At 34.2% G+C, this 18,056-nt stretch overlaps 1 protein-coding gene across 2 annotated transcripts in view; it reads right to left on the reverse strand.

Annotated features, from left to right (window-relative positions):
• The window catches only part of LOC308631159 (sodium channel protein type 3 subunit alpha), a gene marked incomplete at its 5' end in the record, with an annotated part of 82,616 nt that overhangs the window by 51,938 nt on the left and 12,622 nt on the right, over positions 1-18,056 (reverse strand). For both annotated transcript variants that reach the window (XM_081262147.1, XM_081262146.1), the window contains 6 exons: positions 985-1,269; positions 9,493-9,699; positions 10,403-10,544; positions 15,358-15,421; positions 16,599-16,871; positions 17,898-17,989. In XM_081262147.1, coding sequence (XP_081118273.1) covers positions 985-1,269; positions 9,493-9,699; positions 10,403-10,544; positions 15,358-15,421; positions 16,599-16,871; positions 17,898-17,989 — 1,063 coding nt within the window. The remainder of the gene's footprint in view (positions 1-984; positions 1,270-9,492; positions 9,700-10,402; positions 10,545-15,357; positions 15,422-16,598; positions 16,872-17,897; positions 17,990-18,056) is intronic.

Raw genomic sequence — 18,056 nt, forward strand, 5'->3', positions numbered from 1 at the left:
TACCATATTTTACATTTGTATTATGTGAGAGAGTAGTAGTTAGCCCCAACTGTCCTCATCACAGAACTATTTACTCTTTACATTATGGAATCCATAGTATTTATTAACAACAAAGAGTTGAAACTATTTTTTCCTATTTGACTTGAAAATATGTTAAAGCATTGGGGAGTAGGCATTAAATTATGGGGAAAAAATGACTGTTTTTGATGTCATCTCTTCAGAAGCATTTAGGCCATAATATCACTCTAATAGATCATGGCATGACTCCAGGCCAGTGTAATGGAGACTACCAGCAGTGCAGTTCTCACATCGAAGAATAAAGGCAAAAGGAAAATCCAGAGACATTTCTTTTCAAAATTCACACATGTGTTACCTATTACAGTTTCAGACGATAAAGGCAGAGAGACCCACACATGCAAAATAGTTTTTCCGAGGTCTCAAAATGAAAAAGATTAACAAGAGCTTCCAAAACTATCCCACTAAAAAGTCTGATGAGCAGGTTGTACCGGAAAAAAAAAAAAAAAAAAAAAAAAAAAGACCAATTAAGAAATATGGTCTCAAGGGCTGGGGATGTGGCTCAAGCTGTAGCGCGCTCGCCTGGCGTGCATGGGGCACTGGGTTTAATCCTCAGCACCACATAAAAATAAAATAAAGATGTTGTGTCCACCGAAAACTAAAATAAATAAATAAATAAATAAATATTAAAAATTTCTCTCTCTCTCTCTCTCTCTCTCTCTTTTAAAAAAAAGAAATATGGTCTCAAAATCATGAAAATGTTTAAAATAGATTCCCTTAAAAGTCATAAATGGTTTAATTTTTAAAAATCCCTTTTAAAGAATTTATAATTTTAATATTTAACTGTATTAAATGTTAGAAGCCTGTCACTCAAGTTAAATACTACAAAGATGCACCAAAAGGAAATATGGTAATTAGAAGGCAAAAGCAATGACAAAACAAACCAGAGCTCCCAATAGACATCTGTACCTGATGAGGGGAGCAGAACTTCTTTTCACCAGTCAACCGGTTTCCATCCATGGAGAAAAGAAAGCTTCTTCTTTTGACACTGTCTTCAGATTCAGATTTGGGAAACGTGTCTCCTTCTCGGTTTCCTTGGAGATGCTCCCTCTGTCTTCTTTTCTTTCTCCGATTCCTCCACTCCTTTGCACTTTTGGAGCTTAACTTTGATGCTTCTGAAGAACTTTCCAAGAGCTCTCCCAAGCCACCTATTCCACTGAAATCTCTTGAAGCTGCGGATGCGGCTGCAACTGCCTGTGTAAGACAGAGACAGGTGCTGCTCAGAATGTGTAACTTGGAAGTCAGTTGACCACAGTTCAAGTGCTGTCATTTGAGACTATTAACTATATGTGTGAATTAAGGCTTTTGTGTTTTTATTTTGCTTTGCCAGGAGAGTTTGGTTAAAAATAACCCTTCTGTGATAAGTAGCATAAATTTATCTGGTACTCTATACATTAAGGCAAGTAAAGTCTGCCCTTGCTCACCTCTGTTGAGATCAACTTCAGTTTAGGGGATGTTTGCTCTTGTAAAGTGTTGTCTGTATCTTTAAAAGTAAATGCTTTGTTAGTAGAAGTTGCTCCTCTGATCACTATTCCATTTTAGCCAATTGAATTACTTCTCCAATATGTAATTGTCCTTTAAATCCAGGACAAAATACTTTCCTTTTTTTGTGAACTCAAAACTTTTATAGTATCTACTATTTTACCTCCAGATAGAAGTAGTGGGAATGTATTGGCTAGTTTTCCCCCTCACTTATTTGAATGACACTTAGGAATGTAGTCTACATCTGTGGACATATGTTAATTTCAGAGAATTTATTGTATATCACTTTTTGTTCTAAAATTTAAATATTTACAAATTTATTATTATTTATTGTAAATTATTAACATATCAATAAGTAAATGCGTGAACATTTTTTCAAGAGATTATGAGAATTTTTTTCAAATATTTTCTTGCTACATTTCAGCCCTAAGTATTACTAAGCATCTTGAATTTCTGTACCTGCTAATGAAACACAGACAGTTCTGAGGTTAAACATGACAAATGTTTTGTACTTTAATCTATATTAAGAACATGTTTAGACTGGAAATGATTCAGCCATGACTTAGAGAGGATATGAAACAATATGATGTATATCAAAGCTGAATTCTCATTAGGTATGTTCATGTTTTTAAACAAAACCATAGAAGTGAAAATAATTAAATTATGAAAACACTGATTAAAATTTTCACATTACTAAATAAAAACAACTCTAATTTATCTACCATTTTGTCACTCTTCCCCCATGGACTGTAAGTTAGATGGGAATTTTGTCATTGTTTCTTTGCACAGTGACTGGTATGTCATCTGACGTAAAAGGTGCTCAGTAAATTTTTGTAGCATAAAGGCTTCAAAAGCATTCTATTGTCAATTTTGTCAGACACTGGGGTGGGGGGTGACTGGGGGCAGACATGTGAGCCCTGACTTTTCAAGATCTCATAAAAGATGATGGTTTGTAAAGAATGGTCAATAAAATAGCAACTTATTTTAGGAAGGAATAAAGGTAAAACCCATTTACAGCCTCAAAAATACTTTGTGCTTTATTTCTTGCTTGCTGAAAAGAAACAAGTAGTTTTTATTTCTGAATGTCATCTCAAATGAAGTATAAAATGTTTGAAACCAAAAAAGCTACCCCGTGGATTTTCTAAGATTAACATGACCTCAGAGGAGCTAACTGTAGTACTAAATATAGTGCTAAATTTATGTGTTAAACTCAGCAAAACGAATATCAGTTTATGCTGAGTGCTATATTCACATGGAAAACCTAGATCAAAGACTTGATACAAGACAATGTCTAGCATTTATTTACATCCTAATTTTCAATTCAGATATTTATAAAATTGCATATTATTAGACAACTTTCTTTATGACTATTGATTGGCACTAATACTTCCAATATCATCCATGGTAAAAGATGAGAGATACTAAAGATCTTTTACTACATGACTGCATAAGTATAACAAGACAAATAAATTAAGCACTTGTCTGTAGGAAGTTACGTTTGCAAAGTGCTTGATCCATAGAGGTACATAATATATGCCACTTTTTGAAGGAGGTAACAAATGTCAACATATATCTTTTATTTTAGCCAAATACCATCCTAATTCTCCTTTCCCCATTATACAGACACATGCACTCAACACATAGGAATATCATTTATCAACTTGTTTGTCCCTAGAAACAAAGGAAATGGTCGTACTATTCCCTTGCCATAATCCTGAAACTCATGTTCATTTAAATCACGTCTGGAATTTGTTTTGCATAAGCATGATTTCCCTATCTATTCTGAGTAGCAGTTCAAATAACTAAAAACCAAAACAGGTTTTTTTAAGGCAACAAAGGTAACCTCCGACACAACACATTTTCTCTGTCACTCATCAACTCATATCTGTCACTTGTTCCACTTCCAGAGATTTGCTGATTCCCTGAAAGGCAGATGTTTCCTGTCATCTCTCATGTCTGCGACACCACCAATGTCCTGCTTATTTAGAATAATAGCAGTTTTTTCACAACCAACTTCCTGAATTCTTCTTGTAATAAATAACAGATTAGTGTATAATACTTACACAGGTAAGAACATTTTCTTATTACATTTCTTTGTGGTTCAAAACAGGCTCCAGAACTTCCTGTCTCTATGTGTCTTCAAAATAAACCTAATAGTTCTTTCATTTTAAATTTAAAACTCAGATGGTGGATCCATTCCCAGCTTTCCCAGGAATCTCCATACTGCTTTCCAAATTGGCCTCATCAATTTGCAGTCCCACCAGCAGTGTACAAGTGTACCCTTTTCCCCACATCCTCGCCAGCACTTATTGTTGTTTGACTTCATAATGGCTGCCAATCTTACTGGAGTGAGATGGTTGGTATCTTAGGGTGGTTTTGATTTGCATTTCTCTGACTGCTAGAGATGGTGAGCATTTTTTCATGTACTTGTTGATTGATTGTATGTCCTCCTCTGTGAAGTGTCTGTTCAGGTCCTTGGCCCATTTGTTGATTGGGTTATTTGTTATCTTATTGTTTAATTTTTTGAGTTCTTTGTATACTCTGGATATTAGGGCTCTAAATGAAGTGTGGGATACTGCCACATCAATGATCATAGCGGCACAATTCACAATAACTAGACTGTGGAACCAACCTAGATGCCCTTCAATAGATGAATGGATAAAAAAAAATGTGGCATCTATACACAATGGAGTATTACGCAGCACTAAAAAATGACAAAATCATAGAATTTGCAGGGAAATGGATGGCATTAGAACAGATTATGCTAAGCGAAGCTAGCCAATCCTTAAAAAACAAATGCTAAATGTCTTCTTTGATATAAAGAGAGCAACTAAGAACAGAACAGGGAGGAAGAGCATGAGGAAAAGATTAACATTAAACAGAGACCAGTGGGGGGAGAGAAAGGGAGAGAGAAGGGAAAGCATATGGAAATGGTAGGAGACCCTCAATGTTACACAAAATTACATACAAGAGGTTGTGAGGGGAAAGGGGGGGAACAAGGGAGAGAATTGAACAACAGCAGATGAGGTAGAGAGGGAAGATGGGAGGGGAGGGGAGGGGGGATAGTAGGGGATAGGAAAGGTAGCAGAATACAACAGTCACTAATATGCCATTATGTAAAAATGTGAGTGTGTAACCAATGTGATTCTGCAATTTGTATTTGGGGTAAAAATGGGAGTTCATAACCCAATTGAGTCAAATATATGAAAGATGATGTATCATGAGCTTTGTAATGTTTTGAACAACCAATAAAAAAAATTTAAAACTCAGGTAAAATCTCATTTAAAACCATGAGATACTAACTGTACCTGTTTCAATTTGACCCCTAATTATTACATCTCTTAAATGCTATTTCTAGTTTTGTCTTACAACTGACTCCTAAATATTTTCTTGTTAGTCCTATGTAGATCACAATGGGATATGCTAAAGTTGGTCACTATTAGGCATTTAAAGATCATAAATGCCAAACATAATTCCAATGATCTCTAGCAAAGTTTTTATTTTCTTCTAGGATTGGTCTTTTTTCCATCTCTAAAAGTTGCACTTGATTTGTGAATCCCCTGAGCTGTACATGTCATGTTTTCATGTCTAAACAATGACTAAAACCATACATGGACCCTCAGCAGTATTAAATAAAGTGGAAGTGATGCTAGGCTTTGTGAAGTCATTAGCTAAAGAGTCAGTTCTGAAGAGTCATACGTGGTGAGCAAGATTTAGACTACATTGCAGTATGAATAATTCCAGGAGTGCACTAATGCTTTCTAGCTCCCTCCTCCCTCCAGCACGAGTTTTGTTTCTGATTCCCTCCTCTGCTTCAGTATTGGCTGTCCACCAGTCATTGTAACCTGTGATATCAAGAAGAAACTAAAATTGATTTGGTACTGTGCAATCACAATAAATGTTAAAACATTTTTTTCTGGGGTCAATTTAAATGTTGTAAAGAAAAAGCTAAGTCAAATCAAGATTTAGTCACTGGAATCTAATAACTGATTATTAAGTACATATAATTAACATTTTTTGCTGACTAAATTTTAATACACATAATTAGCTTCTTTAAAATTCTACTAGACATAGTGCACTTTTATTTCTAAATTCAAAAAGATGACACTCTTATTAACTGATGTCATATTTTACCTTAAAGAGGCTACATTTTAGAATAAACTTACTCTTTTTGTACTGTTTTCTGTGTAGCATTTTTAAACACATAAACTTGTCTGTGTTTACAAATAATAATATGATAACTTAATGCTTTAATATAAAATTATATGCAGTGTGTAAATATTATTTGTTATAACATTTATTTAAAACTTTGAAATAATAAATGTCTTTACTCTCTAAATAGCTATTTTGCTATCTTACAAATGTCTTTTACTTTTAGTTATATGAAATAAAACTCCCTAAAAATTCTGGATATGAATAAAACTTTTTGGAAAGTATGAGGGATAGTTTTTGAGATTCCAAATATTTCAAATTTCTCCATAGTTTCCTTCTAAAATCAATAGAGTAAAATCATATTGCAACTTCTTACTCAGGGTAAGATGCAAATAGAAAAGCCTGCATTGAGTTCAGCAGGTGCTAAAGCCATGATTGAGGTCAGGAATTAACTAAGCCACTCACTGCCAAGTCCCTTGTTTTACCAAAAATGCTTCAAAAAAAGACCAAATGCTGTGAGTCTTCAAAGTAATTCATAATTATTAAAAACTTAAACTTTATATTCTGCTATTTAAAGAATAAATATCTGAATTCATTCATCTGAGAAAAATTTCTAAAATGTCAGTATATAAAAATATTATTTGGACTTCTGCTTTTGGCCAAGGTAGGGTAATAGAGAGCAGCACTGCTTTCCAGACTATAGGACAAGGAAGGACTACGTACGGACTCCATAAGTGGAAGACACAGAACTAGGTGTCCAGGGACTCTAAGATGGCTACAGTTCATAGGACAGGCATCTTAGAAGAAAGGGCTTACCAGAGAACACTGGAGCTCTTCTGAGGTCCCTCATGAGTACTGAGAAAAATATTCATCAATGCATGTGTATTAGGCTAAGGATTACAGGAAATGCCACCTACTATGCATATACAGAGCCAACAGTGTCTGCCTGTTCCTACCAGCGACACTAGTAAAAACTTCATTTTAAATGGGCCATTGAGTAGAGTATTTGGAAATGCCTTCCCTCAGTAGTGTTCAACAGTCAGCCTTAGATTAAACGCTGTTCTTGTCTTATCTAGCACCCCCAAAACAAAAATGGACAGTTTCTGAAATTAAATTTAAGATTGTCATAAATGTATAAAAGAAAGAATATTTAACCCAAGACGAAGAGGCAACTTAATTGAAACTGACCAATGACCAACACAGACATTAGAAGTAGCAGACAAGGACATTAAAATATTGCTATAATTGCATTGTGTGTGGTGGAATGAGATGGACATCGTTACCTTAGGTACTTGTATGAAGACATGAATGGTGTGACTCTCCTTTGTGTACAACCAGAGAAATGAAAACTTGTGCTTCATTTGTGTACTATGAATCAAAATGCATTCTGCTGTCATGTATAACCAATTAGAACTAATTGATTAAAAATTGCACTATGTATGTTCAAATTATTAATTATAGACTTAGAAAATATAAAGAAGATATAGTTTCAACTTTCATTGATGAAAATGATAATAGTAGAGATTAAAAACACACTAAATGGCCAGGCATCATGGTGCATGCCTATAATCCCAGCAGTATGGGAGGCTGGGGAAGGAGGATTGTGAATTCAAAGCCAGCATCAGCAATTTAGCAAGGCCCTAAGCAAATTAGTGAGACTCTGTCTCTAAATAAAATACAAAAGGTAGGGGCAGGAATGTGGTTCAGTGGTAAAGTAACCCTGGGTTCAATCCCCAGTACCAAACACATACACACACACACACACACACACACACACACACACACACATGATGGGATTAACAGCACATTAGACACTGCTGAGAAAAGATGATAAACTTGAAGACAGAGTAATAAAAATTAACCAAACTGAAATAGACTAGGTTATTCTAAAACTCATATGGAACTACAAAACAACTTTGAGAAGAAAACTAAAGTTGAAGAGCTAGCATAATCTAATTTCAAGGCATATAAAAAGCTACAGTAATTAAAAGAGTGTGCTATTGGTGTAAGAATGACAAATAAACTGGACAGAATAAATCCCCCAGACAGACTTACGTGTGGATGACCTTTTGATGAAGGTTCAAAGTCAATTTAGTGGAGAAAGGATATTATGTTCAATACGTGCTGTTGGAATATCTCCATATTCATATGCAAAAAAAGAATATATAATACTCACACTCTATGCAAAAAATTAACTTAAAACAAGTCATCGACCTTTGTGTAAAATGTAAAATTATTTGGATTTGTAAGAAAATATAGGAGAAAATCTTTGTGGAATTGGTTTGACAACAATTTCTTAGATGCAACATGAAAAATCATTGAGTTTTTAAAAAGTCAAAAATTATATAAATTAAATAAACTAAAATGACACATGTGAGGCGGAAGTTGCCTCCATGTTCTCTTCCTTTAAGGGACTGGAACGTCCTGTGGGACTCTTGGCATAGAGAGATTTGTACCTAGGAAGAAAACACTGTATTCAGGTCTCTGCTGAACCTATCTTCTCTGAGAGCCCTCCTGTGGAAATTTTAATTCAGATTAAAAACTTTTGCTTCAAAAAATACAGTTAGTAACTGGGTGCAGTGACACATGCCTATAATCCCAGTGGCACGACAGTCAGGAGGATTGAACAGACAGGAGGATTGCCCATTCAAAGCCAGCCTCTGCAATTTAGTGAGGTGCTGTTTGAAAATAAAAATTAAAAAAAAATTTAAAAATCTTGGAATGTGTCTCAGAGGTTGTGTGTGTGTGTGTGTGTGTGTGTGTGTGTGTGTGTGTGTACACACAACTGGGAGATTATAATTGCAAAGTATCATATATGTGCACAAATAATATATATGACGAAGGACTTGTACCCAGAATATATAAAGAAGATTCAAAATTAAATTCATACAAAACCAAGCCTAACTAAAAACACTAACAAAGAAAGGGTATAGATGAAGTTTGGAATAGTCACTTCAAAAAAGAGGTATACAGGTAAAAAATAATAACATGAAAAGCATTAGGAAAATGCAAATTAAAATAGCAATGAGATGCTTATTAGAAGGACCTAAATTAAAAAGACTGCCCATACCAAGTGTTGGCAAAGATGTAAAAGAATTGTATCTGCAACTGACATGAATCAGATTCTCACAATCTCTCACCGTCTTCATCTTAAAATACATGTTTTCCCCTACTCCCCTTTTGCTACAATATTGTGCTCCTGCCTGCATTCCTTAAGACCTGAGTGACTCATTCACTAAACCCCTAACCAAATCAACTTTAATACTAATAAAAATCTGAAATTGGTGTTTAGTTTCTGATGACTTCCTAATATCTTGATATGGACTGTAGCGAACAAGTTTTGCAATGCAGATGTCCTGAAGAATGGTTAAGTGTTGGCATACATAATGTCATCTCTTTGATATTAAAAATCAATTAACTTCAGAAGAAAACAAGAAAATTAGAGGTGAAACAATAATAGTTGGAAATGCCACTTATACTTCTTTTTCAAATTAAACTAAAAATTAGATTCCTCTCTCTGTTTCCATGAGGTAATCATATAGTAAATGTTATCTCTAACGCTTTATCTAGCTACTAGCTAATTTCTTGGTAATGTATAGTGTCTAAAGAACTCTTGGGCTGTAACTTCAGAAACAATTTTAGGTTTGAATGATTTTATTTTTTAAAGGTAATTTCTACACTCAAAATGAGAAAGCTAGCTCCAACTTAACCCCTGTGATACAATAGTATTCCTACTAAATAACTAAAACAATAATAAAGCTGTACTTATTTATCACTCTGTACCTGAGCTTCTTCCTGTTGTTTTTTAAGCTGTTCAAGCATCTGCTGAAATTCTGCCTCCTTCTGTTCTGCCTCTTCCAGTGTGGCCTGATTCTGTTCCTCGTAGGCCATGGCCACCACAGCCAGGATCAAATTTACCAAGTAAAAAGAGCCCAAGAAAATCACCAGGACAAAAAATATCATGTATGTTTTTCCAGCAGCACGTAATGTCTAGGGGAGAAAAGCGAAATTTATCAGTATTTTAGAATAGTGTCCCCGAATAAAGATCTAATCATCACAATTAGAAATCAAGCGATGAATGCTTTTTAGTATTCAATTTATTTTGATCAATTTTCTTTTGCTCCTAAAATATGGAAGCATACACACATACGAAAGTTATAATCAAATTATCAGAAGTTTGACCATAGTGCATCTGATATAAATACATTTCACATTAGTGCATTTTGGATATATATTTGAAGGGTGAATAAAGGAGGGTGATAGAACAACGGAGAACACTGGATCTTTCATTTCTTTCAGTGGGGCTCCTCACCCATAGCATCCTCCTCTAAATCTTCTAGAAGAGACACCTTCCTTCCTCCCTCTTTTAGCCTCAATTAATTATAGCTTTAATTTGAAAATTTTGTATGATTGACTTTGTAAAATCCTTTTACATGCTGTTTCTAATCTCCATGACTAGTTTATAAACTCCTCAAAGCCATGAGCATTCTTTGCATTTGTCACAGCCCTTAGCAGAATGCCTTTCATATAAGAAACTCTCCATCTATATAACTGACTGAGCAGTGAGGATTCTATGCACACTTACTTTATACCATAACCTTTTATGTATTCCAGAGTATTTTAAACAAATATCCATACTTAAAATTTTATATATGTTCAAAAAAGATTCTATTCATGTTAGTTTGGATCTTACCAACTGATAAAGGTTCTCCCAGTAGTCTTGAGTCATCAGACGGAATAAGGACAGAAAGGCCCAACTGAAGGTGTCAAAGCTTGTGTAGCCATAGTTGGGGTTCCGGCCAGCCTTCACGCAGATGTATCCTTCTGGACACTGACTATGAAAAAGAGGGTTGATAATGAGGTCAGTATAGAAATTATATCAAGTTCAACCCATCTTGCTTTGTAGGAATTGTCATAACCTGGAATTATCTGCAATGGATTATTTTTTGCCTTCCATTTTAGAACACTTAGGTGCCTGCTCACAGGGAAACTCATCAAATAAAAAACAGAATTACCAGGAAAACCAGAATCAAGTTAGGCATAAAGGAACCATATCTACAGACATTTAGAACTGCAGATCTTTGGCTCTGACACCATAATTATTCTTTACAAAGTGGCAATAACAAATAATTAAAAGCTAAATGTCAGAAAACATTTGAAGGGTGAGAAACCACTTAATTAATGGGCTATTTCAATTAGTTCTGTAGAATTATCTAAAATAAAATTTATGATTTAGAACAATTCTAGTTTCACAGAAAATCTATGAGAATAGTACAGATCTCCCACATCCTCCATGCCCAGTTTCTAATATGGATACTTTATTATTAATTGAAATCTAGACTTTATTCCTATTTCTTCAATTTTTCCTCAACATCCCTTTTCTCTTCCAGGACACACAAACATCTAATCCTCATATCTTCTTAGTCTCCTCTTGGTTGTATAGTTTTTCAGACTTTCCTTGTCTTTGGCAAACTTGACAGTTTTGAGCACAAGTCAGGTATTTTATAGAATGTACCTAAGTTAGGATTTATGTCATGTTTATTTCATTATTATTTTGGGGTTATCGATTTTGGGGTGGAAAAATACAGAATAAAAGTACTATTATCCTCTCATCATGCCAAAATCATGCACTTAATCAATGTCATTTGTCATTGTTGACAACATCGATCACCTGACAGGACATAGTGTTTGCTAGGTTTCTTCACTGTAAGTCTACTTTTTTCTTTCTCTTTTATACTACACTCTTTGGAATAAAGTCAGAATGCGCAGTCCACACTTAAAGAATGCACAGTTATGATCTCTATAAAGGCAGTATATACATAAAATTTATTTGGAATTCTGCATGGGATATTTGTCCATTAACACTTATTTATTTATTTGATTACTTACATCAATTTATAGTCATGAATATTCATTTTATACTTTGAATTAAAATGTAATATTTACTTGCTCAATTTTTCAATCTTTGGTCATTACCAGCTTTTATTGTTGATATTTGTACCAGTTTGATATACCCATTGGATGTATATTTTGTTTTTGTTTATTTATTTTTTTCTTACCACTTTTGTACTTCCTGACCTTACAAGATGCTATAGGTTCGTTTTATTTTCCACACTAGTTCTGTAATCAACCATTTCTCCAAGGATTCCCATTTCCTTTTATTGGAGAACAGTATTAAAAACCAAGGTCAGATGTTAGCTGGGTGTTGGTTGCTACTAAGATCTCGTTGCTTCTAGTGCTTCTCACCTCACAGAACAAGGTCACATATATGCTAACTTGTGATGTATACACACACACAAATACATCAATCCTTTGTGTTAAGATTAAGCTAAATTTGAGGTCATGCTCATGTCTCCAACTCAAATCCATTACCACAGGATCATTCTAGACTTCTCCCTTTATTTGAAACATGTCACTGCAAAAGTGAGAAATTTGCCTCCTACTATCCACTATCCACTTGCTTAATTGTTCTATACCAGTACACATGCATAGTAGTTTTAGGATTATCAGTTCGTACCACCACGAGCAATGACTTTATCCACTAGAGTACTGTTCCTTGGCCCTTTAGTCTCATAGACCCTGTTCATTTCTAGAGTGACTTAGGATAGCACATTATTATGCCACTTCCTTTAGTCAAATGGTTTCATACAATTCATAATATATTTAAATAGTCTTTTCGTATTTATTATTTCATCCTGGGATCCCTAAACATTACAAAGGATTTTTTAAAATGATTTGTGTATGTTAAGGTTTACTCTTTGTTCTGTGAGTTTTGGCAAATGCTTAATGTTTTGTATTCACCATTACAGAGTCATAAAATACTTTCTCCACCCTCAAAATCCCACATGCTTCACTTAATCACGTACTTAACCCTTAAACATGAACCCCTATAAACACTGATCTTGTTCTCATCTGTACTGTTCTCTTTTCCAGAATGTCAATATATTTGGAATCATATCATGTATGTTTATCAGGTTGGCTTTCTTTAAACATAGAAGCATGCATTCAGATTCATTAAAGTCTTTTTTTTTGTCTTATTAGCTCATTTTTAAAAATCACTTAATATGTCACTGTATGTGTATAATAATGTATTTATTCATTCATATATTAAAGATATCCAGGTCGCTTCCATGTTTTAGTGATTATGAACAAAACTGTTACAAATATTCACTTACAGGTTTGGTATAGATATGTCATTATATTGGTTGACTGAAAATCTAATAGTGCAGTTTTCTGATCATCTGGTAAAAATTGTGATTATTTTGTGAGACTCCACCAAACTCTTTTGAATTCCCACTAGCAATGAGGGAGAATTCCTGTTATTTTGCATCCATAAGTTGGTACACCAAGAAGTTGATATTGCCAGTATTTTGGAGATTTTAGTCACTGTAATATGTATACAGTGGAAACTAATAGAGGTTTAAATTTGTAGTTGCCTACTAATAAATAATGTTGACCATCTTTTTGTATTTTACTAGCCATCTGTATATATACTTTCGTGAGTTGTATGTTCAGGATGTTTTTGTCATTTTTTTTCTTTTTTTAAAATTTTTATTGTTGGTTGTTCAAAACATTACATAGTTCTTGATATATCATATTTCACACTTTGATTCAAGTGGGTTATGAACTCCCATTTTTACCCTGTATACAGATTGCAGAATCACATGGGTTACACATCCACTGATTTACATATTGCCATACTAGTGTCTGTTGTATTCTGCTGCCTTTCCTATCCTCAAGGGGAGGGGAGGGGGGATAGTTTTTGTCATTTTTGAATTGGGTTATTTATTTCCTTGTTATTAAGAGTTTCTTTGTATATTTTGAGTGTAGGTCCTTTATCAGATTTGGGTTTTGTAAATATTTTCTTCTATTATGTGCTTTGTCTCTTCATTTTCTTAACAATGTGTTTGTAGAACAGAAGATTCTAACTTTAATAAAGTCAATTTATCACCTTTTTTATTTCACGGACTGTGCTAATTGGTTATATAACCAATCTCAAATTTATGTAGATTCTCCTATATTTTCTTAAAAAAGTTTTATATCTTACACTTAAATGCATAATCTATTTTGAGTAAGTTTTGTTGAAGATATATGTTCTGTTTTAGTTTTGTTTCTTTAAATTGTTCTAGCATCATTGGTTGAAAAGATTTTGTTTATTGAATTACATTTGCTTGCTTCTTTGTCAAAAATTGGTTGACTATATTTTTACTTGACTATTTTGGGGTTTGGGTTCTGTTTCATTGATCTATATGCCAGTTATTTTTTTTTTACCAATGGTATGTTATTTTTATTACTGTGACCTTATATGAAGTCTTGAAACTGGGTAGATATTTTTAGAATTTTGACATTTAACAATAGAGTGACTATCAATTTTACCATGCAAATTTCTTAACCCATAGTAGGTATTTATTAAAGAGAAGTGATTATTATGTTTTCATTGGAATAAAATATGCATTAACTAGCCTTATCCAAACATTTATCTAGTCTTTTGAGTTAACCATAATAATAAATAATAGCATTAGTTACAATCCTATTATAAGCTTATGATATTATAAATTATAATGCTTATGATAGAGCCTGTTCTAGTACAAATGCTTTATGTACATTAAATAAATATTCATCACAACAACTTTAAGAGTGGACTGTATTACTCTTCCAAGTTTAGAGATATATAAATTGAAGTAACCAAGAGTTTAGTAGTTTAGTACACTTGCAAGTTCAAAGAACTTGCAGACTGTGGAGTTAGAATTTGAACCTAGAATCCATGCTCTTATTTATTACATTCATGTACCAAAACTGTCAGGAAAAAAAATTCCCCAAAGCTCTATATATAAGACTAATATGTACTTCCATTGATGCTCTTAGATTTTATGACCATACCAGTTTTCTGTTCTAAGATGCCCTAAAATATGTTCAAGTTTTATGGCCTCTGAGTCACCTACTATTTGTTTTCCTTGCTTTTAAAACATTATATGTCTTGATTTAAAATTAATTTTTAGTACTTTTGGGAAAATATGTTAAATGTGAGAGATTAGAAGTATGACTAAGATATCAAAGGATCTCTCATTGCAGAATGTAACCAAATAGAAGAATTATGCAGTTTTCTGGCTCAGACTTGGACATACCTTTGGCTCTTTGCTCAGAGATTCATGCGATTTTAAGAATACCTGAATTTTCAAGGCATTTTCTTGAAACATACGGCATCCTAAAGACATATTCTTTTGTGGATTTTTTTTTTTTTTGCCACAACAAAACTTACTTCATCAGTACAATCGCACATTAACAAAAATGTGCCCACCTTGTGTTCTTTTCCTCTGCTTCCTAAATAATCCTGATGGGTTTACAGAAAAAGCTGACTATGGGTCTTCACTCATTGGAGAAATACATTAGGTACATCCTGAGTGTAAATTCTGGAGAAAACATCTTTATCCAAAGGAATGATTTTTCAAAGGCTGTGAATTTAGGGTCAATGGTAATTCAGAAAGTCAGACAAGGCCCTTGCTAGGTAGGCAGACATGCTCTCATTATTTATATGTAAGTATCCTTTTGTATTTTTTCCTGACTTTCATTTTCTTTTTGTTTTGTTTTCTTTCTTTCGTTTCATAAGATTTGACATCTTTTTTTTTTTTTAAGAATTGTATTCCTTACCCTGCATCTGAGCCATTTCCACAGAGTAAAGGATCTTTTTGTCCATCCAAAACATAAAAGTGACCTGTTAATATACAAAACAAACTCTTTTCATTTCATCAGTCATACTCACACTAAATAAAATCCCCAAATTTGTTTCAGTTATTTTCTACATGCTCATTAATGTCCTTAACCAGACTCCTAAAGCACAAGCAGTAAAATCAAGAAATCAATAAATGGGATGAATCCAAACTAAAAAGCTTTTTATCATCAAAGGAAATAATCAAGAACATGAAGAGAGAGCCTACAGAATTGGAGAAACTCTTTACCACACACCCATCAGATAGAGCACTAATCTTCAGGATATATGAAGAACTTAAAAAAAAATAACACCGAAAAACTCCAAATAACCCAATCAATAAATGGGCAAAGGAACTGAATAGACACTTCACAGAAGAAGAAATACAATGGTTAACAAATATATGAAAAAATGTTCAAAATTTCTATCGATTAAAGAAATGCAAATTAAAATACACAGAGATTCTATCTCATTCCAGTCAGAATGGCAGTTCTCAAGAATACAAGTAACAATAAATGTTGGCGGGGATGTGGGGAAAAGTGTACACTCATACATTGCTGGTGGGACTGCAAATTGGTGCGGCCACTATGGAAAGCAGTATGGAGATTCCTCAGAAACCTTGGAATGGAACCACTGTTTGACCCATTTATCCCACTCCTCAGGTTATACCCAAAGGACTTAAACTCAGCATACTAAGTGATGCAGGTGCATCAATGTTTATAGCAGCTCAATTCACAATAGCTAAACTCTGATGCCCTTAAACAGATGAATGGATAAAGCCAAACCCCACAAACCAAAGGCCAAATGTTTTCTCTGATAAGTGGATGCTAATTCATAATGGAGGGTGGTGGGGAAGAATGAAAAAAACTTTGGATTGTGCAGAAAGGTGTGAGGGGAAGGGACGGGTTGTGGGGATTGGAAGGACATTGGAATGAGTTGGACATTATTTTCCTATATATATGTATGATTGATTACACTTCTGGTGTGATTCTACACTATATTCAGCCAGAGGAATGAGAAGTTGTGTTCCATTTGTGTACAATGTGTCAAAATGCATTCTACTGTCATGTATAACTAATTAGAATAAGGTTTTTAAGAAAGTACCTTTACAAAATCTCAACTATCTATAGTTGCAAACTCACTCAGCAACACTAAGGTTAACATATGTGGTAATACTTCTTACTGTCATCTCCAATGTAATCTTTCCAATTAAATGTGCTCATTGTTACATTAACAAATGTCCCATTTGAATCCATTGTGCCATTGAAGTAGGAAGTGGTGTTGGTTTCAAAGGCAGAATCATTTGGGGGCCATTGCAAACATTTATTCCTCAGGTTGCCCATGAACAGCTGCAGTCCAATTAGAGCAAACACGCTCAGACAGAACACAGTCAGAATCATGACATCTGAGAGCTTCTTCACTGACTGGATCAGGGCCCCCACGATGGTCTTCAAACCTGAGGAGAAATAACTCAATTGAGGAAGAGTGTCATAAACCATGATTTTTTTCTCACAAGCTGCACACATACCTATTTCCCCACAAAATATTGCTTGGCCATGTACCCACCAAAGCTTTATGGACAGCCTTATGATCTGGAAAGTAGATGAAGCGCAGACTTTCAATATGAACGGTATGCTTTCTGGAGGTTCAAAATTAAAGTTTAAATATCTAGGCAGGAAGTTTTGCTTGTGCGGTTTTATGTGCTGCCATATAAAAGACAAAGTTGCAGTTGTTTTTCCTTTCGGATTCTGTGTTTCATGAGGCCATTTCCCTCCAACCCATTCTTTACACTAGCCTCCATGTAGCAGTGATTTAGAGGAGAAAAGAATTTTAAGATATAGAAATCCCATGCAATGTGCATGCTTTTCCATATAATCTTTTCTCCTTTATCAAAGAAGATCTATTGTTGAAATAGATCTGCAGTGAATGGTAAAATACAAATTAGTAAAGCCATGGTAGCAAAGCTTCATCAGAATGCAAGAGACAAAACTTTGCATCAAATGCAAGAGAGAGAAGTGGGGAGTGGGGACAGAGAGAGCACAAAACCAGTAATATATATATATATATTTTTTTAGTAGATGTCTCATGCAATTTTTTGTTAAACTCAAAGGCTGACTTTACAAAGAAGCAGAAATTACTAAAATTTTAGGAAATAAACTGACATTGAAACATTATTTGGCATTCCTTAATGTAACCAATGAGCAATAAGCAACAAGGTTAATTGCATACATTTGATATCAACCTGAATATTACTGTAGTGTATATAAAGTCAGCCTCGGTGTTTAACCTAGCTCTCACCTGGAATCACTGAAATAGTTTTCAGTGCTCGGAGAACTCTGAATGTTCTCAGTGCTGAGACATTGCCCAGGTCCACAAACTCTGTCACATATCTGTAATAGGGGAGTTCACACACAAACACAATAACACACAAGAAAAGTTGGAGATATAAGGGGCCTATCACCTTACACCAGTTTCTTCTTACCTGGAATTACAGAAATAGTTTTCAGAGCTCGCAAGACTCTGAAAGTTCGAAGAGCTGAAACATTGCCTAGGCTTACAAATTCTGTTACATACCTGTAGAATTAAATCAGAGTTACTGATAGTTTTGGAAAATTTCATGCTAAAGAAATAATTAATGCTG

Source organism: Spermophilus citellus (assembly GCF_964194105.1).
Source record: "Spermophilus citellus genome assembly, chromosome: 11".
Classification (NCBI taxonomy): domain Eukaryota; kingdom Metazoa; phylum Chordata; class Mammalia; order Rodentia; family Sciuridae; genus Spermophilus; species Spermophilus citellus.